Raw genomic sequence first — 26,874 nt, 5'->3', positions numbered from 1 at the left:
TGGGTAAGGAAACGTTGGGGGATCCACGCAAGCCATACCTCCCTGGAATCCCCCGGGTGTCTAGTTTTCAGAAATGTGTGGGTTTGGTAGGTTACCCTAGGTGGCCGCCGAGCACCGGGCCAAAAACCCAGGTGACCCCCCTTGCAAAACCAGGTCGTTTTGAGGTGGGGAATTTTCATGTCGCCTCACTACGTTTTGGGCCCTTGCCTGTCGCGGGTACTTGGGCCTCCCACACTGTGGAAATATGGATTTTTCTGATCAGTTATGTCCCCTATCTTGGACCCCAACGGTTTCATGTATGAATCACAAGTACATGTATGTTCCCTCCAGTTCCAGTTATGAAGACGCAAACACATGTGCGTCCACCGTCAACATGTCCTCTTTCAGATCCGCCATGAATAGGCCGGATATTCCATTCCTAAGTATGAAAGGCCACCGGCTTTATATGGTTCACTTATGCCATTTTACAGTCCAGGCAAGTAGGCCCTGATTCTGTCATCAAACTCTTCTTGCCTTCTGCCTCTGAAAGCTCCAGTCTGAGCCTGCATCTGTGACCATGAACTTTGTCTCATTCCCTGCGCGGCTCACGAAGCCTGACATCAGCCTGTTGCCTGCCAAAAACTGTATTTCACCTTCGAAATTATCTGCTCCGTTCCCTGCCCAATGCATTCCTGTCTAGTAGTTTAAGTAAACATTCTTCCAGCTACTGAGCAAAGGCCCGGCTTCTCTGTCTTTATGCAAGTAATTCATAGCCCTATTACTATGGAAGATTTCCGCCCTCGCATCTAGTGTAGACACTTAGACGCTTGTACACGCATTAACAGTCAGTATAGTCAGTATAGAATAAGATTCTACTCTAAGAGACCTCTCTTTTGGATAACATAGTTCTTTAAACATAGGATGTTAGATATGATTTGGGATTAGGTTGACTTGACCCTCCAGACTTCTGTCGCCACATGTAGAGCTAAATGTCAAGTCCCCTTCACCCCCTAGTTGCACGTCAATCACACGTCATGCTGCTGCGCGCGCATTTCTGCCAAGTATTTCTGCTGACATTGCGAAATTCTTTCATAGAACCACCCTATTATGACATCACATCTGATGACGTTCTTTAATCACACCCAGTTACGCCTATTTTTGCTACGCATGAATATATTATCCACACTATCAATTGTTACGCCTCTTGTATTTGCTTCACTGTAATGCCTATTGTATAAAAGTGATTGATTGTCAATAACGTATGTACTTCACTTCCTGAACCTTCGTGGTGATGGAACTTGGAGCAACCGATTCGAATCGACCATTGGAATAAAGCCCATTCCGAACCTCTAATACCACGGATTCTGCCTCTTATTTACTGAGCTATTTTATTATGTTTCTGTATCAAATTAAGTCCCGGTAATTAAATTATTTACCACATGAATGGCGCCCGAATAGGGACACTTTCTCATCTCACGCGCCGGCGGTGAGTTGCAGGCCCGGTCTCCTGCCACAGCTGGACGGACAACAACGCGTACCAGCAGGATTTCCTGTATCTCCCTCCGGTCAAGCGGGGGCGACTGAGGCTGCGATCAACACCCAGACGAGGCGGTGAGAAGTGCGAAGTATCCCGACCAGAGCCTAGCTGAGAGAGCAAGATCCGAGGTATACAGAGGCCCACCAGTTTCCGAAGTCCCGAGTCGAGTCCAGTTTCCGAAGTCCCGAGTCGAGTCCAGTCCGCTTCAAGTTCAGTTCAGTTTCCGAGGCCTTCCGTTTCCGAGCTACCCGGTGAGTACCATTACTGGGGAGGCGTTCTGACGTGCACATAGGTTGTGCCGGTCAAGACGGGTTTGGGTACACAAATCCGGTCTGCACTGTTTCAGCAGTGTATCTGTACTGTTTAGCAGTATATCTAGTATATCAAGTACATAAATTCAGATTAATTCAGTTAATGTCGAGTATTATGTTTAGCGATTAATTTTTTTTAGATCGTCATCATCATCGTTGTTCAGTTAAATGTTAAATGTTAAATGTTTTAAATACGTTCTGCATATTGTGGTATGAATGACTGTTCATTATTGTGTTTATTTGTATTAAGTTTGTTCAAGGATCAAGTATCAGATCAGTTCTCAATATGCCGCTCTTTTCGAAATTAAGACAGATCACAACAAGAAAAGGGGTACTCGAAGAAGCCGTTCCTATTCCTCCTAGGGACACTCCAGGGTACTTCATGCATCATAAACATGGCTTAGACGCTATATTATTTCTTGATTTATGGGTAGACTACACTAAGGAATTACCAGAAAGTCAGAGGTGGCCCGCAGCTGGGACCTGGGATGCAGAGTGCATCATGAAAGTAGAGGAAGAGTTATGGAAAAGGAAAGTCAGACAGTCACAGAAAGACGCCGTTGAGTTATGGCGTAAAGAATCTCACAGACGTACAGAAAAAGCACTCCGACAGGAAGAGAAAAATAGAGAGAATTCAAATAAAGTCCGAGAAAATCTATTAATTGAAGAAGGTACACGAGTGAAATCAGAACAAGTAGACAGACAAAGAAATGCCCTTATGAATGGTATGTATCCCCTCCTGGCCGAGGGATTACCTAAGGCTACTCCGGAAATACCAAAAGACTTGCCAACCCCATTGTTTCCAATAAAAATACATCCTAAGGGGCATCCTAGAACCGCAGAAGATGTTTTTCTTTCCTCATATTTAGATGACGCAGTTCCCGAGTACGCTAATCCCGGCCCACATAGACCGCCTGCCAGGGAGGTTCAACGCCAAGATCCAGTATCTGTATCTCTACAGCAACAAATCCTGACACAAGTTCCGGCAAGCACATCTGTTTCTACATCTGTTCCTACAGCTACTTCTATAGCTGTGTCCACACCTATAGTTGCTGTATCGCGTTCAACGAATCCTTTCACGCCCGATACCCCAGACGGGGCTACGGGAGGTGCTACCAACATTTTTTCTACGCCACCCAGAATAAATAAACTTACCTTTCAAGAGTCAGCACATTCACGTACCCCCAAACTCATAAATGCCCGTACGCTTAAGGAACTTCTTGTAGATTGTAGATATGACCCTGTGCCCGGCAAAGAGGACGAAATGATCATGGCATCATTACGTATCAGACGAGCCGCAGTGTATTTAGGGAAGTTACCAGGAATGACTGCGCATCTAGATAATATATACCATTTTGTCCAAACAGGGCGAGATTCTGAGTGTATTAACAGAGCTATGGAATACCAGAAAGTGGAGATACAGGGGGAACTGTTACGTTTCCTTGTAAATTGTGTGATCAGAAATCAAGACCGACCGGGGGTAGACCCGGAAGCAATGCAAATTCTTACCAGATGGAGCCAGAATATATCAGAAGGGAGACATGATAAGCAAAATTGTATAATAGCCATGTGCCGAAAGATCCGTAAAGAAATAGAACGCCTACACGAAGAAAGATTAGCGGTAGACCAGTTCGAACAAAGCGAGGAGGAAGGATCAGGACTGCCCACAGGACAGTCGGACACCATAGCCTATGTAGGTAGAGGAAGATCTTGTAATAGTACCAGATGTCTTATTGACCCGATGCGTCCGATATGTCCAGATAATAACAGGAATTTCCAAACACCTATAATAAATATAAGGTCCCCCGAGCATTTGTTCCAAGCCGCTGACAAATTACTCCGAGAACGAAGGGGTTATCATTTTCTCGATTCTAGGGATGAACAAGAATTAGCCAGGTCAGCCGTTCATTGGGTTGACAGTCCCGGAAAATATAGTGATGATACAGTAGCACACACATTTTTGAATCTCACCCCAGATGAACAGCGTTTAGCTGGGATTTATATGATTCAACAACTCCTTATACTATATCAAAATCAGCATTCAGATCCTGGTCCTTTACCGGAAATACTGACTGAATTACTCATGAATAGATGGAGAGGTTCAGGTACTAAATTAATTAAAGAAATACTAGAATCAAGAAAGCAGTACGTTCTTTTTGTATGCCCAGAACATGTCCCACTGCCCATCAAGGAAAGAACAACGTATTACATGGACAGACAGAATCCCTTACGAGAAGTACACCCAATAAAAGGCGAGGACAATGAGTTTAAACGCGTATTTGTATATACGCCCATATCGAAAATAGAATTGTTACAAATGAAGAAAGTGGTACCCAGTCATGACAAAGACCCAGCGGGTTTCCACCGAGAAATTAAAGACATGTTACTCATGGGAGAGTATACCTATCCCGACATTATGACAATATTAAAGGTATTAATGCCTGCTGGCATTTATGAAAAACTCAAGGAAAAAGAGTGGGAGGTGGGAGACCAAAAGATAGAATGGTCAGCATTAGAAGCAGAAGAAAAGGCCCGAACTGCAGGAGCAGGGCTTGGGGATAAAACTAAAGCACTACCAGGTTTACTAGTACAGGTACTGCCCCGTTTATTAACTACGAAAAAGGAAGATTGGGGTACAATTTCAGCCTGTAAACAAAAGCAAGATGAAGACACTAGTGATTTCTATGCCCGATTTGAAAAATGTTTTGGTATAAATAGTGGCATAAAAGCAAGTAGCGAATCATACCCACATCTGTTTGTGACAAAATTGGTTGAAAATTCCTTGCCTCAAGTGAAGAATAGAGTATTAAAATTCGAGAGTACCTGGCAAGGTAACACTCCATCACAAATGTTACAAATGTTACAGTACCATCACAATAGAATTAGAGAGGAACAACAACATGAACAAAGACGCATGAAAGACACGAAAATGAAAATGCTAGTCTCCCAGACAGTTCCAGCTGAAGGACATAAAAAGGGTACGACACATTCCGGTGATTCAACAGGACCTGTAAAAGGGACATGCAACTATTGTAAAAAGCCAGGTCATTACGTACACGATTGTCCAGTTTTGAAACATAATATCGCCATAGGTAATACAAAAGAAAGACCACGGCCACCTAGACAGGATCAGAATGAACAAGGAGCCCCGCAGCATGCACAGTCCATGCCAGCTCCACCACAGTCTATACAGTTTGTGCCAGCTGCACCAGCGCTGCCTGTTGCTGCCACACAAACCACGACACGACAACTGTACCAGACCGCACAGTACGACTATCCTGATTATCAACGATACGCATGAACAAGCCTAGAGAGGGAAGTTGACTTACCCCTTATCGAGGTCCCTGTAGACCAAGAAGGACCTTATGTACATAGTGAATTATTAGGCCAAGACAGAAAATTTTTAGTATATCGATTGGTTATTGATCTGCGCGAATTGAACAAGTGCATTGTGCCACAATTTCCTGTGGTCCCAGATATCTCGTCATTACTGACAGCTATTGATTCCGAAGCAACATTCTTTACTGTAATTGATCTCAAGAATGCCTTTTTCAGCGTCCCAATAGATCCGGAAAGCCAATACTTGTTCGGATTTAGTTTAAATGGACGTAGCTTTAAATTCTCCCGCGCACCTCAAGGATTTACAGAAAGCCCCAGCATCTATAGCCAAGCACTGAAACGAGAACTCGACAGTATCCACATGCCAGTTAACACCGCCTTGCTTCAATATGTCGATGATCTGCTGATCACCGCGAGAAGCGAACCCGAATGCGAGAAAGCATCACTGACAGTTTTACAATTTCTAGCCGAAAAGGGGCACAAGGTGTCCCCTTCTAAGCTGCAATTCTGTGTCCAGCGAGTTGTTTATCTTGGACACTCGCTGTCCAAGGAGGGAAGGCAGCTTACACCCGACCGCATTCAGTTAATAGCTAACATGCCAATACCCAAGACACAAAAGGAGGTACGGGCTTTCATAGGCCTCACTTCATATTGTAGGCAGTGGATCCCTCAGTATGCATTTCTAGCAAAACCACTCATTCAGTTGACAACACAGGAGGCAGCCACATCAACTGTTCTCCCTTGGACTCAGGAACATACACAAGCTTTTGAAAGCCTAAAGAAAGCTTTATGCCAAGCACCTGTTTTAGCAACACCATGTTACAGTAAACAGTTTACACTCTTTGTTACAGAACGCGAAGGTACTGCCTTGTCAGTACTCACACAGGAACAAGCAGGATCACACAAACCATGTGCTTATTTTTCTAGTACATTAGATCCCGTAGCTCAGGCTTTGCCTGCGTGCCTGAAATCAGTGGCAGCAACAGCTTTAGCAATCAGACAAAGCGATGCTATAGTGTTAGGACATCCATTGACAGTTCAAGTACCACATGCAGTAGAGGTTCTCGTGAATCGAACGCAAACACAACACTTGACTATAGCGCGACTTACAGGGTATGAATTAACATTGTTTCAGCCACATATAGAAATCAGACGTTGTAACACATTGAATCCTGCCACACTTTTACCTGTAAACGGAACAGACCCACTAGCCCATGACTGTATTGAAGTCATTACAATCACGACGAAACCCAGACAAGACTTGACGGATGTCCCATTGTCAGACCCAGACCTGACGTTGTATGTAGATGGTTCATGTATGAGAACAGGTACAGGAGAGCTAGTGGCCGCTTACGCAGTCACAACAGATACTGAAATCATTGAAACAAATTGCATAAATACCTTGTCAGCTCAAGCCGCAGAGCTCATCGCTCTGACACAAGCCTGTATTCAAGCCACAAATAAAAAAGTCAACATATACACTGATTCACGTTATGCATTCGGAGTTGTACATGACTTCGGCGTGCTGTGGCGAGAGAGAGGTTATTTAACTTCCCACGGTGCCCACATTCAGCACGGACCCCTCATTCATGCCTTATTAGATGCAATACATCTACCCACTGCAATATCAATTATGAAATGTAAAGCTCATACGAAAGTTACTGACATCATTTCTCAAGGCAATGATCTAGCTGACAGAACAGCTAAACAGACTGCTCAAACTCAAACATCCGACATGACAAAGACAATAGTCCCGACGCCAACACATTGTATGACGATTAAAGATCCCACTCTTGACGTAATTGATATACAGACACATGCTACACCAGACGAAATAAAGAAATGGACTGAATTAGGAGGGATCCAAACGGATCAAGGATGGATGATGAAGGAAAAGTCTGTGTGGTTCCTTCCTGATTCAATGGTCCAGGTTATAATTAACACTGTACATAGTCCAGCGCATCTAGGAGAAAAAGCTATGCTAGACAGCATTCAACACATTTGGTTCAATAAACATTTACGAGCAGCAGCTAAACAAAAAGTTTGTACCTGTATGATCTGTTGTCAGTTCAACCCAGGAAAAAGCGTTCCCGTAGAACAGGGTGGATTTCAGCCCCCTGATCACCCTTTTGAAGTCCTCCAGATGGATTATATCCAGATGGAACGATGTAGAGGATTCAAATATGTTCTCGTAGTTGTCTGTGCTCTGTCCCGTTGGACGGAGGCATACTCGGTTTCAGATTACACTGCCCCGACTACTGCCAAACAGTTGGTTCGAGAATTCTTCCCACGATATGGTTTACCACGTGTTGTCTACTCAGATAACGGCCAGCCGTTCTCATCCGAATTAATGAAACACGTTTCACTTTTGTTAGGCTATCAGTGGAAATTCCACTGCGTCCGACACCCCAAGGCAGCAGGTCTCGTAGAAAGACATAATCAGATCCTGAAAATTAGATTGTCCAAAATATGCAGAGAGAAAGGTGTCGACTGGGTAGTAGCATTACCAGTTGCACTCTTTTACATGAGAATGGTAGCACACTCTCGAACAGGGCTATCCCCGTATGAGGTGATCTTTGGCAGACCACCAAATATGTGGGGGACGCCCATACCACGCAAAATAACTGATATTGACTGTAATATGCTGACAGATTACTTGGCTTCCTTGATGTCTGCACTACAATCTTGTCGTTCACAGGTAGCTGCGGCTTTTCCGGACAACACTGAGGTGAAACCCCATGACGTAGTTCCGGGAGACCTGGTCCTGGTGAGGAACTTTGATCGAAAGACTCAGCTGGATCCTAGGTGGAAGTCACCGCAGCTGGTCTTGCTCACCACAAGGACAGCCGTGAAGATCGAGGGCAGGAAAGGCTGGATTCATTCAAGTCATATCAAGAAATTTCATGGACTACCATCGGATGTGAATACCACACCTCGTGTGTCTTCCCCCATTGACTCAAAACTTCCTTTTGTTGAAAAGAGTAATTCCGAACATTATAAACTAAAACTCAGGTCTAATCAGTCAAGCAATTTGATTGTTTAAGTCCTCTCCAAGGTGAAGCGGTTGAATTGTCTCTGACATGTACCCCTTAGACCTGAATAGAGAACACACCCGAAAAATGTTGAAACGACAGGCGTACTGTAAATCACTGCGTAGTCATTGCACAGTGACGTTATTAATTTTGTTTTTCTTAAGTTTTTTAATAATTACTGCAAGTATATTGTTGCACATATATTATCCTATTTCTAGACATGTTTATAATATTACTGCTGAACATTCTTTTAGTGAATTACCTCCGCTTGAGTTGTCTTATAGATTTGCGCTGCGCAATAACACGTTTATTAGTATGTTACATCATTCCCATCAGGTTAGCAATGCTACAAATTGTTGGATATGTGGCCGACTCCCTCCCTATCAGAATTATAAAGGAATTCTACCTCTCTTTCCATACCCGTTCACACACAACGGCTCCTGTGGAGCATGGTTTAGTTTAATTAATTCCCTAGATTCGAATTCTGCAGTTTATCAAGATAACTGGGTATGGGGAAATTTGAACTTAGTTTTACTTAAAGTCTGCTACCCTAACAAGGAGGGACTTCCCCAGAGAACAGGAACTGATCTAGAAAATGAAGTGTATGGATTAGGTAATTTTACGCTTAATCTTATGATCCTGAATGTCGAATCCGAAGCTACTCCAATTTTGCCCGCTATGTCAATATTTCCAGTAAAAGGTGAATTATGTGTAAGAAAGAATGGTTCCATACATATGGGCCATAGTAGATGCACCACTGTAGTAGAATTTAGTGATCAAGGCAAGTCTACATTTAGAGCTTCCCGCCATTCCTATTTCATATGTGGTCAGACGGCCTATGTACGTTTGCCTCTAGATTGGGATGGTACTTGCTACATTGGATTCCTTTTGCCACCTGTTTTCCTAGCTCCTCCTGATTATCACAGAAATACTTATTTAGTACACAATAGAGAAAGGAGAGATCTCCCAATAGTCGATTACACTGAAACAGCCTGGGAAAAATACACAGATTTCAATAAAGGTCTCTTTCCCTATATAGGTACCGTTACTAATAGTAAACTGATACGTAGATTAACTAGAACCCTTGAAGCAGTAGTGAACGAAACTATTTCCGCCTTAGGCAATTTAACAGAAGAGCAGTCTGCTATGCGGATTGTTGTGCTTCAAAATCGTCTTGTCCTTGACGTCATCCTGGCCGATAGGGGCGGAGCTTGTAGGGTCATCGGATCAAGCTGTTGCATTTTCATACCAGAAAATTCGCCATCTGTATATAAAGCCATAACTCGCCTTCATAAGATTGTAAGCCAGATACACCAGAATCCAGGCACCTGGACTTGGTCCGGTTGGTTTTGGAGTGTATTATCTACCTTTGGATGGAAGGTCCTATCTTTCCTAGGTATTGGCCTTCTCATACTATTCAGTTGCTGTCTATGTCTACAATGTGGACCAGCGATCTGTGGTCTGTGTGCCACATCGTGTATTCCACCACCAAGATTTCATTCATCACGGAAGAAGAAAGAAGAACAAATGATGTTATATGAACAGATCAACGGATTGATGAAGATTGATATCTCTTAACGGGCAAGTAGGGGACAAGGAGGGAATGTGGAAATATGGATTTTTCTGATCAGTTATGTCCCCTATCTTGGACCCCAACGGTTTCATGTATGAATCACAAGTACATGTATGTTCCCTCCAGTTCCAGTTATGAAGACGCAAACACATGTGCGTCCACCGTCAACATGTCCTCTTTCAGATCCGCCATGAATAGGCCGGATATTCCATTCCTAAGTATGAAAGGCCACCGGCTTTATATGGTTCACTTATGCCATTTTACAGTCCAGGCAAGTAGGCCCTGATTCTGTCATCAAACTCTTCTTGCCTTCTGCCTCTGAAAGCTCCAGTCTGAGCCTGCATCTGTGACCATGAACTTTGTCTCATTCCCTGCGCGGCTCACGAAGCCTGACATCAGCCTGTTGCCTGCCAAAAACTGTATTTCACTTTCGAAATTATCTGCTCCGTTCCCTGCCCAATGCATTCCTGTCTAGTAGTTTAAGTAAACATTCTTCCAGCTACCGAGCAAAGGCCCGGCTTCTCTGTCTTTATGCAAGTAATTCATAGCCCTATTACTATGGAAGATTTCCGCCCTCGCATCTAGTGTAGACACTTAGACGCTTGTACACGCATTAACAGTCAGTATAGTCAGTATAGAATAAGATTCTACTCTAAGAGACCTCTCTTTTGGATAACATAGTTCTTTAAACATAGGATGTTAGATATGATTTGGGATTAGGTTGACTTGACCCTCCAGACTTCTGTCGCCACATGTAGAGCTAAATGTCAAGTCCCCTTCACCCCCTAGTTGCACGTCAATCACACGTCATGCTGCTGCGCGCGCATTTCTGCCAAGTATTTCTGCTGACATTGCGAAATTCTTTCATAGAACCACCCTATTATGACATCACATCTGATGACGTTCTTTAATCACACCCAGTTACGCCTATTTTTGCTACGCATGAATATATTATCCACACTATCAATTGTTACGCCTCTTGTATTTGCTTCACTGTAATGCCTATTGTATAAAAGTGATTGATTGTCAATAACGTATGTACTTCACTTCCTGAACCTTCGTGGTGATGGAACTTGGAGCAACCGATTCGAATCGACCATTGGAATAAAGCCCATTCCAAACCTCTAATACCACCGATTCTGCCTCTTATTTACTGAGCTATTTTATTATGTTTCTGTATCAAATTAAGTCCCGGTAATTAAATTATTTACCACAACACGAGTGAGGCACCGTTTTTATCGGGAGACCCAGAGGAACGCTGGGTGGTAGGAAATTTGTGTCAGCCCGGTGATGCCACAACTTTACCACACAAAAATGTGTGAAAAAGGTGATTTTGTCAGCTAAATTTGAGGTTTGCAGGGCATTCTGGGTAAGGAAACGTTGGGGGATCCACGCAAGCCATACCTCCCTGGAATCCCCCGGGTGTCTAGTTTTCAGAAATGTGTGGGTTTGGTAGGTTCCCCTTAGTGGCCGCCAAGCCCGGGGCCAAAAACTCATGGGACCCCCTTTGCAAAACCAGGTTGTTTTGTGATAGGTAATTTTGATGTCTCCTCAATAGGTTTTGGGCCCTTGCCTGACGCGGGCACTAGGCCTACCCACGCAAGTGAGGTACCATTTTTCTCTGAAGACTTTGGGGAACGCAGGGTGGGTGGAATTTTGTGGACCAAAGCAGATTCCAGAACTTTCCACCACAGAAATGTGAGGAAAATGTGTTATTTTGGACACATTTTTAGGTTTGCAATGGATTCTGGATAACAGAACCTGATGAGAGCCAGTGAAGTCAGCCCATCCAGGATTCCCCTCGGTGTCTAGTATAAAAAATGTACAGGTTTGCTAGGTTTGCCTACGTGCCAATTGGGCTAGGGCCCAAAATCCACAGGTATGCACATTGCTAAAAAAAAATCGGAGCCCAGTGGGTTTTCTGCCGCCCTGGGGGGGAATCGGGGAAGGGGGTTTCATCCTGATATGCCCCTAAAGGGGCAGAAAGACAGTGGCTATTTTTTTGTGGGGGTGTGGGCATTGGTATGACCATTTTGGGCAGCCCCCACCCCCACGCATAAAAAAGCCTGCGTAGCCGCTGGCGCCTAGCGGGCTTTCTGCCCCCCCAGGGGGCAGATCAGGGGCCACTGCCACCATCTGCCCTCCCGGGGGGGGGGGGCAGAAAGACTGGAATTTCTCTGGGGGTGGGGTGGGGTGGGGTATTGTCATGCCCATTTTGGGGAGCCCCTACACTAATAAAACAAAAAAATCCATGGTTTCTAGTGGGCATTTTGCGCCCCCAGGGGGGGGGCAGATTGGGGTCTACAGCTCCCATCAGCCTCCTGGGGGGCAGAAAGACTGTCATTATTGTGGGGGGAGGGTGGGGGCATTGGCGTGCCCGTTTTGGGCAGCCCACACCCTAAAAACAATTGCGCAAAAAAAATCCCTGGTGTTTAGTGGGCTTTCAGCCCCCCCGAAGGGGCAGATTAGGGGCCAATGCCCCATCTGCCCCCCGGGGGGGCAGAAAGACTGTAATAATTGAGGGGTGGGGTGGGGGCATGGGCCTGCCCGTTTTGGGCAGCCCCCACCCCTATTTTTATTTTTTGTAAAATTCCCTGGTGTCTAGTGGTCTTTTTGCCCCCCCCGGGGGGGCAGATTGGGGGCCAATTCCCCATCTGCCCCTCAGGGGGGGCAGAAAGGCTGTAATGGTGGCGGGTGGGTGGGGGCATTGGTGTGCCCGTTTCGGGCAGCCCCCACCCTAAAACAAACTGCAAACAAATCCCTGGTGTATAGTGGGCCTTCTGCCCCCCCGAAGGGGCAGATTAGGGGCCAATGCCCCATCTGCCCCCCTGGGGGGCAGAAAGACTGTGATAATTGGGAGGTGGGGTGGGGGCATGGGCCTGCCCGTTTTGGGCAGCCCTCACCCCTATTTTTATTTTCTTTACAATTCCCTGTTGTCTAGTGGTCTTTTTGCCCCCTCGGGGGGCAGATTGGGGGCCAATACCCCATCTGCCCCCCAGGGGGGGCAGAAAGGCTGTAATGGTGGTGGGTGGGTGGGGGCATTGGCCTGCCCGTTTCGGGCAGCCCCCACCCTAAAAAAAAAGTGAAAAGAAATCCCTGGTGTATAGTGGGCTTTCTGCCCCCCCGAAGGGGCAGATTAGGGGCCAATGCCCCATCTGCCCCCCGGCTGAGGCAGAAAGACTGTGATAATTGGGGGGTGGGGTGGGGGCATGGGCCTGCATGTTTTGGGCAGCCCCCACCCCTATTTTTTTTTTTTTTAAATTCCCTGATGTCTAGTGGGATTTTTGCCCTCCTGGGGGGGCAGATCAGGGGCCACTGCCACCATCTGCCCTCCCGGGGGGGGCAGAAAGACTGGAATTTCTCTGGGGGTGGGGTGGGGTATTGTCATGCCCATTTTGGGGAGCCCCTACCCCTAATCTGATAAAACGAAAAAATCCATGGTTTCTAGTGGGCATTCTGCGCCCCCAGGGGGGCAGAAAGACTGTCATTTTTGTGGGGGGGAGGGTGGGGGCATTGGCATGCCCGTTTCGGGCAGCCCACACCCTAAAAACAATTGCGCAAAAAAAATCCCTTGTGTTTAGTGGGCTTTCTGCCCCCCCGAAGGGGCAGATTAGGGGCCAATGCCCCATCTGCCCCCCGGGGGGGGCAGAAAGACTGTAATAATTGAGGGGTGGGGTGGGGGCATGGACCTGCCCGTTTTGGGCAGCCCCCACCCCTATTTTTATTTTTTGTAAAATTCCCTGGTGTCTAGTGGTCTTTTTGCTTCCCCGGGGGGGCAGATTGGGGGCCAATTCCCCATCGGGGGGGGCAGAAAGGCTGTAATGGTGGCGGGTGGGTGGGGGCATTGGTGTGCCTGTTTCGGGCAGCCCCCACCCTAAAAGAAACTGAAAACAAATCCCTGGTGTATAGTGGGCTTTCTGCCCCCCGAAGGGGCAGATTAGGGGCCAATGCCCCATCTGCCCCCCTGGGGGGCAGAAAGACTGTGATAATTGGGAGGTGGGGTGGGGGCATGGGCCTGCCCGTTTTGGGCAGCCCCCACCCCTATTTTTATTTTCTTTACAATTCCCTGTTGTCTAGTGGTCTTTTTGCCCCCTCGGGGGGCAGATTGGGGGCCAATACCCCATCTGCCCCCCAGGGGGGGCAGAAAGGCTGTAATGGTGGTGGGTGGGTGGGGGCATTGGCCTGCCCATTTCGGGCAGCCCCCACCCTAAAAAAAAAATGAAAAGAAATCCCTGGTGTATAGTGGGCTTTCTGCCCCCCCGAAGGGGCAGATTAGGGGCCAATGCCCCATATGCCCCCCAGGGGGGGGCAGAAAGACTGTGATAATTGGGGGGTGGGGTGGGGCATGGGCCTGCCCGTTTTGGGCAGCCCCCACCCCTATTTTTTTTTTTTTTTAATTCCCTGATGTCTAGTGGGCTTTTTGCCCCCCTGGGGGGGCAGATTGGGGGCTACTGCCCCCATATGCCCCCCAGGGGGGGGCAAAAAGACTAAATGTGGCCAAAATTATTTGGGGGGAGCAAAGGCCCTTGCCCAAGGGGCCGCGCCCCCCTCCCTGGTGTCTATTGGGTGGATTGGGATTGGGAGATTCTCCCCTTTCCAACGATACCTCTCCCGTCTTTCTACGTGCTCAGGGGGCTGAGATAGCCCCCTGAGCACGTAGAAAGAGAAACAGAAATGAGCCTCTTGGCTCATTTCAGTTTCACTTTCAGTTTCAGTGTAATGATGTCGTCATTACACTGAAAGCAGGGGGGGGCCTCGGGAGCTGGGGAAGCTCTTCCCCAGCTCCGAGGCTATTTTCACTAAAAGGGAATCCCTCTGGTGCCCGCACCAGAGGGATTCCCCAGGGAATGCCTCATGACGAGCTGGACTCGTCATGGGCACAGCGCGACTGTGCTCCATGACGAGTCCAGCTCGTCATGGGCACACAAGGGGTTAATAAAAGGTTACGCTGTCACTGAAAGTTCCGCCTAACTATAATGTTACTTTAACCTTTGTTTTTTCGGTGAATTTCTAAGGTTTAAAAAAAATGTAAAGTAAGATATAATTACAGTTCCTAAATATATCACAATTTTAACCTTTGTGTTTTTCGGTGAATTTCTAGTTTTTTTTCAACGTAAAGTTATATTGTATTACCATACATAAAGTTAACCCCACACCTGCGGCCAGGCCCTGAATCCAACCCCTCACTTGCCGCCAACCCTATACCCCATACTGCCTTATGGAATGTGAGTCATGCGGTTTGTCTCATTGGTCCTGGCCGCACTCTGGCAGACCTACTGACTTTGGCAAAGAAACACCACCAAAATATAAAAAGTGGGCCTATTAGCTATATTAAGGGCTGAGCATATCGATATATATTAAGCAGATGTAATATCTATCACCAAAAATCACCAATATTTTTAATCTAATGTATATTTCAGTAATTTACACAATACAATGTTTCATAATAGTGATTACAATAAAAATGTTTATTAAAGTTTTATTTAAAAAACAAACATGTCTGAGAGTTTTTGTATTAACGTTGGTTTTACGATTGCATTTTGTGGGCTGAAAACTCTCTGCGTTTAGTAAAAGCATCCCAATTTACTCACTTATTTTTCCATAACACTATTTAGTCAGCACATCGGTTTGTTTTTGCCAAAAAGAACTGTTGATCCATTCGTAACAACAGATAATTTCTAGGTCTCCGTTGGTTCTCCGTTTATATTTAAGTTTGCGGTTTATTGGGTAGCTCTTAAAATCATCGCAAGTTTCTTGTTTTGGTAGCTTCAAGGTTCTCTGTGTTAAGATATTTGGTTGAAAATCTTTTTAGTCATCAGAATAATCACAGGTTTAAATGTAGATTACTAATATTGATACTTTATTGATGTATCCTGCACCATTCCAACATGGCGGCTGAAAAAATTGAGAACAGTCCTCTTTTGCTTACTTGTCTCGCGCATGAGTTTAAGTTGGTAGGTTTGGCGTATGGTGGTCTAAATCTTTGAGAAACCGAACCAGGATTCAATTCAACTAGGTCTGGTTGACGAAGTATACCAACGAGAACATTCTCGGCAGTAACTTAAGTTAACTAGGAGCCCGTTTTCGGGCTTGTAATGTCGTATTCAGATTCGAGGCGAGGAGTTTCATGGCGCTTTTTTGTTCATTTTAGGTGTTTATCAGAGGCATCAGTTACGAGTATTCAATTTATTGGTTCGCAGACAAGCATTCTGGTGAGATCTTTTTTTAGGTAATGTGCATTGTAACTTGTGCGTAACGCTGTGATTACTAACGAGAGCGCCGCTATCACGGAAATCACACTCACGGGGTGTTCGCGAAACAAAGGTGTTGGGCTACCTATTCCTTTTTTTATAATCACGAACAATTAAATTGTTTAACTATGAAAAGTTCATATTTTGTTTGCTTGAAAGATGAACGGTTGAGTCGACCTACAATGTTTCACTTTATGCACCAAATAAGAATTGAATAGGAATCTTTATTGCTCCCCTGCACATGCAGAGCATTATATAAAATTGTTTTATTTTGTTTACATAATTTACAGACTATAGCCCCTGAGGAAGGGCCGATGGGGCCCGAAATGCATTGGGCATGTTCAGAAATTGGATTTCATGGACATTAATGTGTAAATGCAAAGAAATCATGCCTCAAGACAAGCACTCTTGAATTCAATCGAATAAAATTCGCAAAAAAGAATGATTAACAAACATTGTCTATTAAGTGAAATGTTTTGAAAGCTTTGGTTCTTAAAACTGTTTATCATGCAATGTACTTAGATTTTGGTGTTCTATAGCAACAGCCAGTTGGATAAAGTACGCAGAGGTCAAGTCGAAATACTTGATATATCTTCAATATGCTGCTACTGCACACATTTCAATGTACTTTTTTAACAATATTTTTTAAAACAAAACCTGCTGATATTTATTTGGGGGAAATATTTGATATTTAACGGAACATGCAGATACTGGTGCAGTACCCAGGCAATTTGATTTAGCGAAGCCAGACTTTTTCAGGTATAAAAAATAACACACCAGTTACTGGGCCACTCGTAATGAGAGGCTATGGGCCTGATTACAATGTCGGTCGGAAAGGCTCCGAACAGCATTCGGATTTTTCTAAACCGCGTCGGAGCCCATCGTAATTGGTCGGTCGGAAACATTTCTGACTGACGGATTATGATGGAAAGGTAACCGTTTGGTCATTCCGAAACGGTTCTGACAGGCATTTGGAAACTCCAAGTTGGTCGAAGCCGAATTGTGCAGCTCTACAGACCACGTTTCCTACTGACGCATTACGAGTTTGGATTCGGACAGCCTTTCCAACTCGGACTGTTCGACACGAAAAGGCTGTCGGAAACAGACTTTGGGGGGTCCTAGCAGGCTCCTCTTCATACTGCGGCCTCCGGTTAGGATACTCAAGGGACCCCCTTGAGAACCATGCACAGTGTGAAAGGCACCATGAGGTGCCCGCCATAGGGTGCAAGGTTTTCCGAAACCACCCCTTTTTCAATGGGAGCCTATGTTGTCGGTCGGAATACAGGCTCCCATTGAAGTCAATAGGAGACTTTCCGAACGGTGTTCGGAAGCATCATAATCGGTCGGTTGGAACCTCCAACTGCGAGTCAGTCGGAACAGATTCCGACATGGAGTCTGGAGATTCAGTTTCCGACCAACTTCGTAATCAGTCACTATATGTTTAAAAATGAAACCTCAAGCAACCCTCATACCGCATTTCACTTGGGCCTGTCGTGCAGTATCCTGTTTAAGGGATTATCTGTATACAGTCCAATAGGGTTGTCAAATTTGCTTCAGGGGCAGAAGCGACATACTACAGTGGTATGGGGCACAATCCACTTTGTCTCTACGTCATTATTTGGTTTAGAAATTGCTATTGTCTTGTTTGTTCTTGGTGGCATTTTGTTAGTAGTTAGCGACTCCGGTCCACCTTGTTTTGAAACACTGGTAGAAATATTGGTGAACTTTCTCAGAGATGCAATAGATTGAGGGCCTCATTTAAAACAATTTGACAGCAGGGCAGTGCTGCCTGTGACTTTGCTGCGCTGCCTTGTGTTGAAAAAAAAGGGCAGGAATGCACCACATTCATGAGATATGGTGCATTCCTGTCGTCTTACACTCTGCTGGTGCACAGATGGCTGCCTAGCGCCATGCAGGCGCCCTTGCACCATGGCTCAAGGGTGCCTGTATTGAAATCGGTACACCTTCCTACACAAAAACAACAGCTATGCCACCCTTGTGGAGGTGCAGGGTTTTGATGCAGTCCCATATTTACGCTATGTTATAAATCTGGGAATGTGTCAAAAACCATGGGTGTTGAGTGGGAACACCCACACCGCAATGCCCATGGCATGCCTCTCCAAGGCAGTGTGAGGCAACGCAGCAACATGCACTGTGTTGCCTCCCACCATATCTACAAGTCCATGAAAAGCCACAAAGAATGGCTTTTCGTGGCCTTGTAAATATGATGGGAAGGCCTGTGCCATCGGAGCATCATTAAAAGTGACACTGCGGCAGTGCAGGCCTCTTGTAAATGAGGGCCTGAATGAGCCTGCCCGGACCACCAATTCTCTCTTCAGTGTTGGATCCTTCACAGTAAGATTGACGTGCAGAGGTGCCCCAATTTGTGGGTAGAGGGGTAGATGTCGTTTTTTCAGAGATTAAAAGCTGACACCAAAAGAACTCTCATATCCAAGCAAGAATAAACAAGCATTGGCAAAGTCAATAGGTCTCATCTATGCAAGAGCTATTGGTTTCAGCAATGTGTTTTAGCCATGTTGTAGACCATTGTGGCTGCTGTTCACCATGGTAACAGTTAGTGGAGTGGGGTGGGGTGGAGAGGGTTGGGGTGGAGGGGATTGGGGTAGGGTAGACTGGGAAGATTAAGTGGGGTAGATTGGGGTAGGATACAGTGGGGTAGATTGGAGTGGAGTGGAGGGAAATGGGGTAGAGTGGGCTGGATTGGGGTATATTAGAGTGGAAAGGGGTAGAATGGGGTGGAATGGGGCAGATTGGATTGGAGTAAATTAATTGAGATTGCAGTGGGGTAGATTTGGATACATTGGAGTGGAGTTGTAGTGGAGTGGGATAAAGTGGAGCAAAGCAAAGTAAATTGGAGTGGAGTGGGGTAGATTGGAGCGAAATTAGGGAGATTAGGGTAGATTGTAGCAGTGAAGTGGATCGGTGTTGATTGGAGTGAAGTAGATTGGAGTGGGGTAGAGTGGGATTGGGTAGATTGGAGTGGAGTGGATTGGGGTAGATTGGGGCAAATTGGATTGGAGTGGGGTAGACTGGGATGGAGTTGGGTAGATTGGGGTGCAGTGGGGTGTGTTGTAGTGGAGTGAAGTACATTGTGGTAGGTTGGAGTGGAATGTGATAGAGTAGAGTGGGGTAGGTTGGGGTAGAGTGGAGAGGGGTAGACTAGGTAGAGCGGGGTCGAGTAAGGTACATTGGGGTAGATTGGAGTGGAGTAGATTGGAGTGGGTAGGGTAGGGTAGATTGAAATGGGGTAGATTGGGGTGGGGTTGCAGTCAGGTAGATTGGAGTGTGATGGAGTAGAGTGGAGTGCTCCGTATTTGTGTAGAATAAGGTAGATTGGGGTGGAGTGGAGTAGATTGGGGTAGATTGTAGTGGTGTGGGGTAGATTAGGGTAATTTGGAGGGGATTGGGGCAATTTGTAGTTGAGCGGGTTAGATTAAGTGGAGTGGGGTATATTGGAGAGGATGGAGTGGGGTAGATTGGGGTAGAGTGGACTGGGGCAGATTGGGGGACTGGAGTGGAGTGGGGTAGATTGGGGTGGATTGGAATGAAGTAGTTTGGAGTGGAGTATATTGTGGCAGATTGGAGTGGGATGGGGTAGATTGGAGTGGAATGGGGTAGACTAGGGCAGATTGCAGTGGAGTGGGGTAGGTTGGGGTAGATTGGAGTAGAATGGGGTAGTTTGGAGTGGAGTGGTTTGGGGTAGATTGGGGTTGACATGAGTAGATTGAATGGGAGTGGGGTAGAATGAGGTATATTGGAACGAAGTGTAGTAGATTGTAGTGGATTAGAGTAGATTATGGTAGATTGGAGTGGATTCTGGAAGTTTGGAATGGAGTGGGGTAGGATATACTGGGGTAGGTTGGAGTGGAGTGGAGTGGGGTAGATTGGAGGGGAGTGAGGTAGATTGGAGTGAAGTGAAGTGGAGTGTGGCAGTTTGGAATGGAGTGGAGTGGGGTAGACTGGGGTAGGTTGGAGTGGAGTGGGTTAAATTGGAGTGGAGTGGTTGTGTAGCTGTGGCCGTCAGGCTACATTTGTGCACCTAAGTGCATATGAATTTAGGGCAGGTAGATTGCAGTAGATTTGAGTGGAGTTGTGTAGATTGCTGTAGAGTGGATTGGGGTAGACTGGGGTAGATTCTAGTGTGGTAGATTGGGGTGGATTCTAGTGGAGTGGGGTAGATTGATGTGGAGTGTGTTAGATCAGAATGGGTAGGTTAGTTTGGAGTGAGGTTGTTTGGGGTAGATTGGGACAGAGTGGAGTGGAGTTATTTTGGGTAGATTGGAGTGAAGTAGATTGGAATAGAGTGGAGTGGGGTTGATTGAGGTGGAGTTGGGTAGATTGGAGATTGGGGACAATTTTAGTGGAGTGGGGTATATTGAAGTGGGGTGGGTGGGGAATATTGGAGGGGGATAGATTGGAGTAGCTAAGAGTGAGATAGATTGGAGTTGAGTGGTGCGGGGTAGATTGCAGTGGAGTGGGGTGGGGTAAATTGGAGCGGAGTGCAATGGGGTAAATTGTAGTGCAGAGGGGCAGATTGAGTGGTGTGTGGTAGATTGGAGTGGAGTGAAGTGAGTAGATTGGAGTCGAGTGTAGTGTAGCTATGGCAGTTAGGCTACATCCCTTGCACCTTGGTGCATATTAATGTTGGGCAGTGGTGTTGTGAACCCCCTGCCTTCACAGCTTTATCATCGTTATTTATGACCCCGTCCTGGCTGCAGCCCTGCAGACAAAAGCTATTAAAAAATCAAAAGTAAAGGAAAACGAGAAACAGCACAGTGATCAGGAGTGAACAACAAGAAAGAAATTAAGAGAAAATGAGAGGGAATAAAAGACCGAGTGGGAGAGAGGTTTGGAAAGAAGAGCAAAAGGAAGGACATCTAAAAATAAGGAAGGAACTGTGGATGAAAGGATGAATGCAAGATTTACATGGGTGGTTGAAAGGAAGTGTCTGCAATGATGAAAGGCTGGATAAATGGGTGGATGGATGAATAGACGACTGGACGGAAGGGTGAAAGGATGAACTGCTGGATTGATAAAAGGAGGGTGAATTGGTGGATGGATGAAAACAAATGGACGGATGAATGGGTAAAAGTATGGAGGAATGGTTGGAAGTGTGAGTAGAAGGATGGATGCAAGACAGTAATCATCAGAGGATGGATGGAATGGATAAAGGAGGGCTGTTTAGGTGAAAGCATGAAAAGGTAGATAGATAGGATGCATGACAGGCTTAAAGGATGGAGAAAGAGATGGACAGAAGGCTGGATTAAGGGACCTCATCTAGAGTGGGTAGAGTTTACTCGCTTTGCTCACCTAACAGCATTCGAGGAATGGATAAAAGTGGGAGATATTTCAATTTTCTGGCTGCTCCCTTGATGTTGGGAACTTGCAATCGCTTTCGGTGGAACGCATATGAGAATGAGGACTTAGGCACAGGATTTAAGGAGAGAGTGGACAGTTTCTGCTCTGCACAAAACTGAAGCTCTTTAATTAGACACATACTTTGTATGCTCAGAGCAAAAACAGAATACTTAGAAGACTGAGGACATAGGTTTTAAGAAGAAATTGATAAGCTGCAGTGCTGCTCAAAATTGAGGCACTTTAAAAAGCAACAATTCCATGCTATTTGTTTGCTGCTATAAAAGAAAGCACCGAACTATAAAAGTCTCAAACTGCTTTAATATTTTGTGCCATTTGTTTGGTGCTGCAAAATGAAGCACTGAATTCCAAAACAAATGACGGCAACTGCAAACATACCTGTAGGACGGAAGTTAAAGCAACGCAAAGAAGTAGCATAGAAGTGGAAAGTACCCTTAATCATAGTGCGAGCAGTGGAAGGACAGCGAAGGTCACTGATCACATTAAATCAATTAGAACTTGGTCCAAGCTTTGGAGAAATAAAAGGAGGTGACATGAGGCATATGGTGGCCAATCAGGAGGCAGCTAATAAGAAGGGCAATCAAGCTAGCAAATGGAAAGTAACGGGAGGGCTCCAAGCTCCTTACTGCATACAATACCCCTCGCAGCAACAAAGCATGCAGCTGTCAGTCAAGGCCTAAAAACAGTTAGCCAAGTGGGCACTTAATCCGAAAGAATGGAAGCTATGCTAAAATGCTCACCCGTGGGTACTGAAAGAAGCCTTGGTACTGTACCTTGGATGTGACATTGGCATCGGCCAGGATCAAGTGGTTGATGAGCTCGGCGGTGTGCTGGAAATGGACATTTGCTGCAGTGATCAAATGGAGAAAAGGGAGTTTGGATTAGTAAACCCGCTCTTTTGCACCAGCCCTGCTTCTAAATACAAAGGTCAAAATGGCACGTGGGACTATTCTTGAGATTATAGTAACATACTTCCTCCTATAGAGAGCAATTTACGCATACATTTATATACGCTTTCAAGAGAAAAATCTGCCTTTTGTTGGCAACAAAGTAAATTAACTGCACGCGGCTTGAAGAGGACTGAGCTCTTCCATCGGAGAGAATTTGACTATGTAGAGAGCCTGGCCATCCTGATCTATGACATTCTGGCCAAAACCCTGGCTAACCTTGTAACCTTTGGAATTCAATCATGCACGGTGGGTATTTTCTTGGTCTCAATATACGGACAAACAACAACACCGAAGCAGGCACTAGAACTAGGCCGCCACCTGGTCTTCCCGCAAACATGACATAGGGCTCAATCTGAGAGAAATAAATGGTACTGCGGATATGAGAAATTCTGGAGTACACACGCATCTCCTCTTCTTTCGTGATACCAAAATAACAGCCACACGTGATTCCTTAAATTTTGTCTCATTACACAATCAGAATATTTTGCAGTCTCTTGTCGTCTATTTTGACTTTGTCAAAGCAGATGAGTCATGCTTCTTTTACTCACTTTTAAAACAACTTTAGCTTTCAATATTTTTCCCAAAATTTACATCCCTGATTTTTAGGTCTCGCCTGAGACAGTGCTTTAGCGCTGCTCTGGCGAGACTTATAGTAAGCGAGTTTTGGAAGTGCAAACAGTGGCTTTGCAGGCCTCCAAATACAGTGCATGTGCGTCGGCCGGGCGCGCGCACCATTTGGAGGCCTGAAAGCACTCGTTTCCTTTCACTTTCGCGGCCCGCACGGCCGCTTTGATGTGATCGCGATTAGTTTCACACACGCACATCTTATCTGCCCCATCCCTTTTGCTTCTTCAGTCTCACCCTCGTACCCCTATCTGTTTTTTCTCCCGTCTCCCCCACCCCACTTCTTTATGTTTAAGCACTTCAATAGTGCTTCCTACTTTGGTTATGTTCCTATTACAATACCACCAAATGCAACTGACTGTATTCTATGTTGCTTTCCTCAACCCCTCATACCCTCCTTCTCAATTGCGGCGGTTGGTTTCGCTTCGCACTTGTTCTTTTTTATTTGCTTTCCTAAATCACGCGCTTCTAGTCAATTTGAAACCGAAAGGGATACTGCTCTTGGAATTCCCCAAATATCTGGCCTCCAGCCCTGATCACGTGATCACCAGAAGCGAACTGTTCTCTCATTTAGTTGCCCGTTAGACGTGCAGCTCGAGCCACGACAAACTGTTTGCATCTGTCATACAGGACGAGGTAAAAAACAGGAATGTGAGATACTGCAAGTAACTGCATGGAGAATGTCTTGCAGGCTCCCAACCCTGGTTTGCCTTTTCGCAGAGCTGTGAATCAACATGTCTGAAATGTATAAACTTAGCTGTAGCGGCCCCTGAAAAACAGGCAGCCCCATTCTTGTTTGTTTTCTGAAACCATGCACGCAAGACTAACTTCCTTTAAGAATGTGTTATCTAAAAGCTCGTGCTCATTCTCTAATCATCAGTGAGTTAAAAGAACATGTTTTTTTCATCTCTAAATTCGCTGGAACTGATAGCGCTTTACCGCAGCTCTGCGTTATTACAGTGTCTAGTGACAAGTGAATTGTAAGGTTTGTACTTTCTGAGCCGTGTTCTCTGTGGAAGACGCGTTGTGCATTGAGCTTTTCATAATGCTTTACGAGGAGCGGTTTCACTCGCGCTGGGTAGGAACAGTGGCTTGTGGGGTCTGTTGAATATACATGCAGCTCAGAGAAGACAGATGTATTCAGTGAAACGAGTCAACATGTGCCTGGTGTACTAGATTGCCTCCTGTTCTAAGTTCCTATGATTGAGAGGAAGAGGGTGTGGAGTAACGGCCAGAGCTGACATCTTTGGAGCTGCGGGACAAGGTTTGAGATACGGCTCAACAGGATTTCCTAATTTCTGTCCCTCTGTCTATCCTTGTCTCGTGACTTTTTTTATCTTCCTATCTTTCATTTTTCTCTTGCTCTCTCTGTCTGTCTCTATCGTTATCTCTCTCCCCCATCCCCCTTATCTGGATTTCCTAATTTCTGTCCCTGATTTTCTTTCTATCTACCTCTCTCTCTCCCCCATTTATTTCCCTCTCTTCCAGGCATCCAGTTCTGGGTGTTCTTAATGTCCTGGACAAACTAAGAATGTTCGGTAATAACTGCTCACACCGCTCCTCCCGGTCCCTAAGGTTTGCTCTGCTAGCCGAGGAAAAATACGTTTGACTGCAGTCTTAGAAACATAGTTTAGGATACGTAATGGATTTCATTGGTCCTGGGAGCGAGGCATGCGGGGCACTTGAACTATTATTATTGTTTTCCATTGCTCAGATGCTGCTCTGAAGTTTTTATTTTTGCGTGTATCTATGGAAAAAGAAACTGTTTAGCCTGGGATGTGTATGTAAGCATTTGTGTTAACTTGAATTTTGGTAAATAAGTTTAGAGAAGCAATTCCTTGGTCAGTCACTGGTCACTTTAGGTACTCCTCATTGACTCGATTACGTTTTAACTACTTAATATTTCGAACGCTTTTTATGTTAATGGGGCTACATTTGATTGGCTTATCAGGGGAAGGAAATGTGAATGTCATGAGAATTCGGGCTTATTTGGTTATTTTGATTGTCCCAGTTATACACAGGTTAGGTTGCCTCATGATCTTCGACATTAAGGATATATCAAAACAAAGTAGAATGCCACTTCCTGAGTCCACTCGTTGCATAGTCGATTGCCCCAAATCCCAGAAATACAGTAAACGTTTGCTTATGGGCCTCTTTCCCCTCCTGCAAAATGCACTGCTTAGTTAGAAACGTCTGTATAACTGTGTTTTGGATGTTCGAAAGTACGATTTGTATTTTTTATCAATGTTTTTATATGCATTTTCATATTACAAATGACAGATTGTGTTGAGATACAAGTGATTTGACTTTATTTCGTACATAATACATCATTGGATATTGCTATCCTCGCATTAAGTAGACCTGCATCCTGTCTTTATTCAGGTCTTGCGCCAAACAAATCTTATGTAGAACTGGGATGCGAAACTGGGATAACTGGGATAGCGCACCATTTGGCAGCCTGCTTGTACATTTCGCGGGCGCTTTGATGTTCTCAGTGAGCCGCGCGGCCACTGAGAACATCAAAGCGCCCGTGAAAGTGCAAACATTTGCCACCCCCTCCCTTATCCCACTTCCTGCTTGTTTCACAATGTTTTTTTTCTTTCTCAGTATTTTCTTTGGTTCTCTCTGTAGCGCTCTCTTCTTAGCTCTTAGTCTGCCTCTCCCTGTCTCTTTCTCCCTGCCTGGCTCTGTCTTTGTTTTGCTTTCTCTCTTTGTCTGCCTCCCGTTCTCTCCCTAACTTTCTATCATCTTTCTCTAGCCATCTGTCACTCTCTCGCTCTCTTCTTGTCCCTCCACCTTTCTTTCTCTGCCACTTCCTGTCTGTCTTCTCTCTCCCTCTCTCTGTATCTCTGTCTATCCTTGTCTCGTGACTTTTTTTATCTTCCTATCTTTCATTTTTCTCTTGCTCTCTCTGTCTGTCTCTATCGTTATCTCTCTCCCCCCCCCCCCCCTTATCTGGATTTCCTAATTTCTGTCCCTGATTTTCTTTCTATCTACTTCTCTCTCTCCCCCATTTATTTCCCTCTCTTCCAGGCATCTAGTTCTGGGTGTTCATAATGTCTTGGACAAACTAAGAATGTTCGGTAATAAGTATCATTTTTGGGGTGCACGTGTAGTGAAAAACTTCTGACACAAACTGATGTCAGTGACATGGGCAGTAACTGCAGAGCGTTCAGTGCTTATTTTGTGTGCCTTTCACACTGGAAAGCTTTGCTTGTGAACAGTCACCCGGTTTTGATGTTTGTGTTGCATGCTTCTCAAGCATTCTGCTGGATCTGCAGGACAGGAGTGTTTTTCGGGGTGCCACTGTTTGCTCTCTGCTTGTTGTAGATACCAGCCGATGTGTGGCATTGGCCACTAAATAACATTAATTCACAACTCTGCACCATCGTATAACGCGTCTGTCCTTCATGTACCAGACTGCTCACATTGGGTCTGAGGCCTTCTCCTTGCACTTGTATCAAATATCATTTTCTATGGGCTTCTAGAGAATGGTTGTCACTGGCTGAAGTTCTTTCCTTACTGACTCTCGGTGGACATTGATCAAGCTCTGGTATTAATACACGCAGTCGCGCTCTTTATTCCAGGCCAGAAGGTCCCAGCAGCAGGTTCCTTTGAGAAGAGGCGGCATGAGATGGCACCAGCACAGAAGACATTTATTCGGAGCAGAGAACCATGTGGCATCCGCTGGATTAACGGACAGACAAACAATACAATGCATATCTACCCTGACCACAAAAGGGCTACCAAATATTGTGATCCAAGGATGTCCTGTGCAATCATTGCCACCGCCTTAGAAGGGGGCGTCCCTGCTGCAGCTGTCTTTGTTTAAGGTGCAGCGTGTGGTCTGAGCACCACTCAGCAGGTCACGAGCCCTTTGC

The 26,874-nt window shown here is 45.4% G+C and overlaps 1 protein-coding gene and 1 long non-coding RNA gene across 2 annotated transcripts in view; one reads left to right on the top strand and one right to left on the bottom strand.

Annotated features, from left to right (window-relative positions):
* The window catches only part of LOC146833288 (inactive dipeptidyl peptidase 10-like), a 574,623-nt gene that overhangs the window by 11,875 nt on the left and 535,874 nt on the right, over positions 1-26,874 (bottom strand). Inside the window, exon 25 of the mRNA XM_085601000.1 lies at positions 22,193-22,266. Coding sequence (XP_085457126.1) covers positions 22,193-22,266 — 74 coding nt within the window. The remainder of the gene's footprint in view (positions 1-22,192; positions 22,267-26,874) is intronic.
* LOC146833290 (uncharacterized) lies at positions 15,746-26,774 on the top strand. The gene is made up of 3 exons (XR_014960561.1): positions 15,746-15,787; positions 15,923-15,983; positions 26,581-26,774. It is a non-coding gene; the product is annotated as an uncharacterized LOC146833290 (long non-coding RNA).

This window comes from Triturus cristatus, chromosome 4_2 (assembly GCF_964204655.1).
Source record: "Triturus cristatus chromosome 4_2, aTriCri1.1, whole genome shotgun sequence".
Taxonomy (NCBI): Eukaryota; Metazoa; Chordata; class Amphibia; order Caudata; family Salamandridae; genus Triturus; species Triturus cristatus.
The sequence above is the reverse complement of the archived record's forward strand: the minus strand, read 5'-3'. Positions and strand labels throughout refer to the sequence as shown.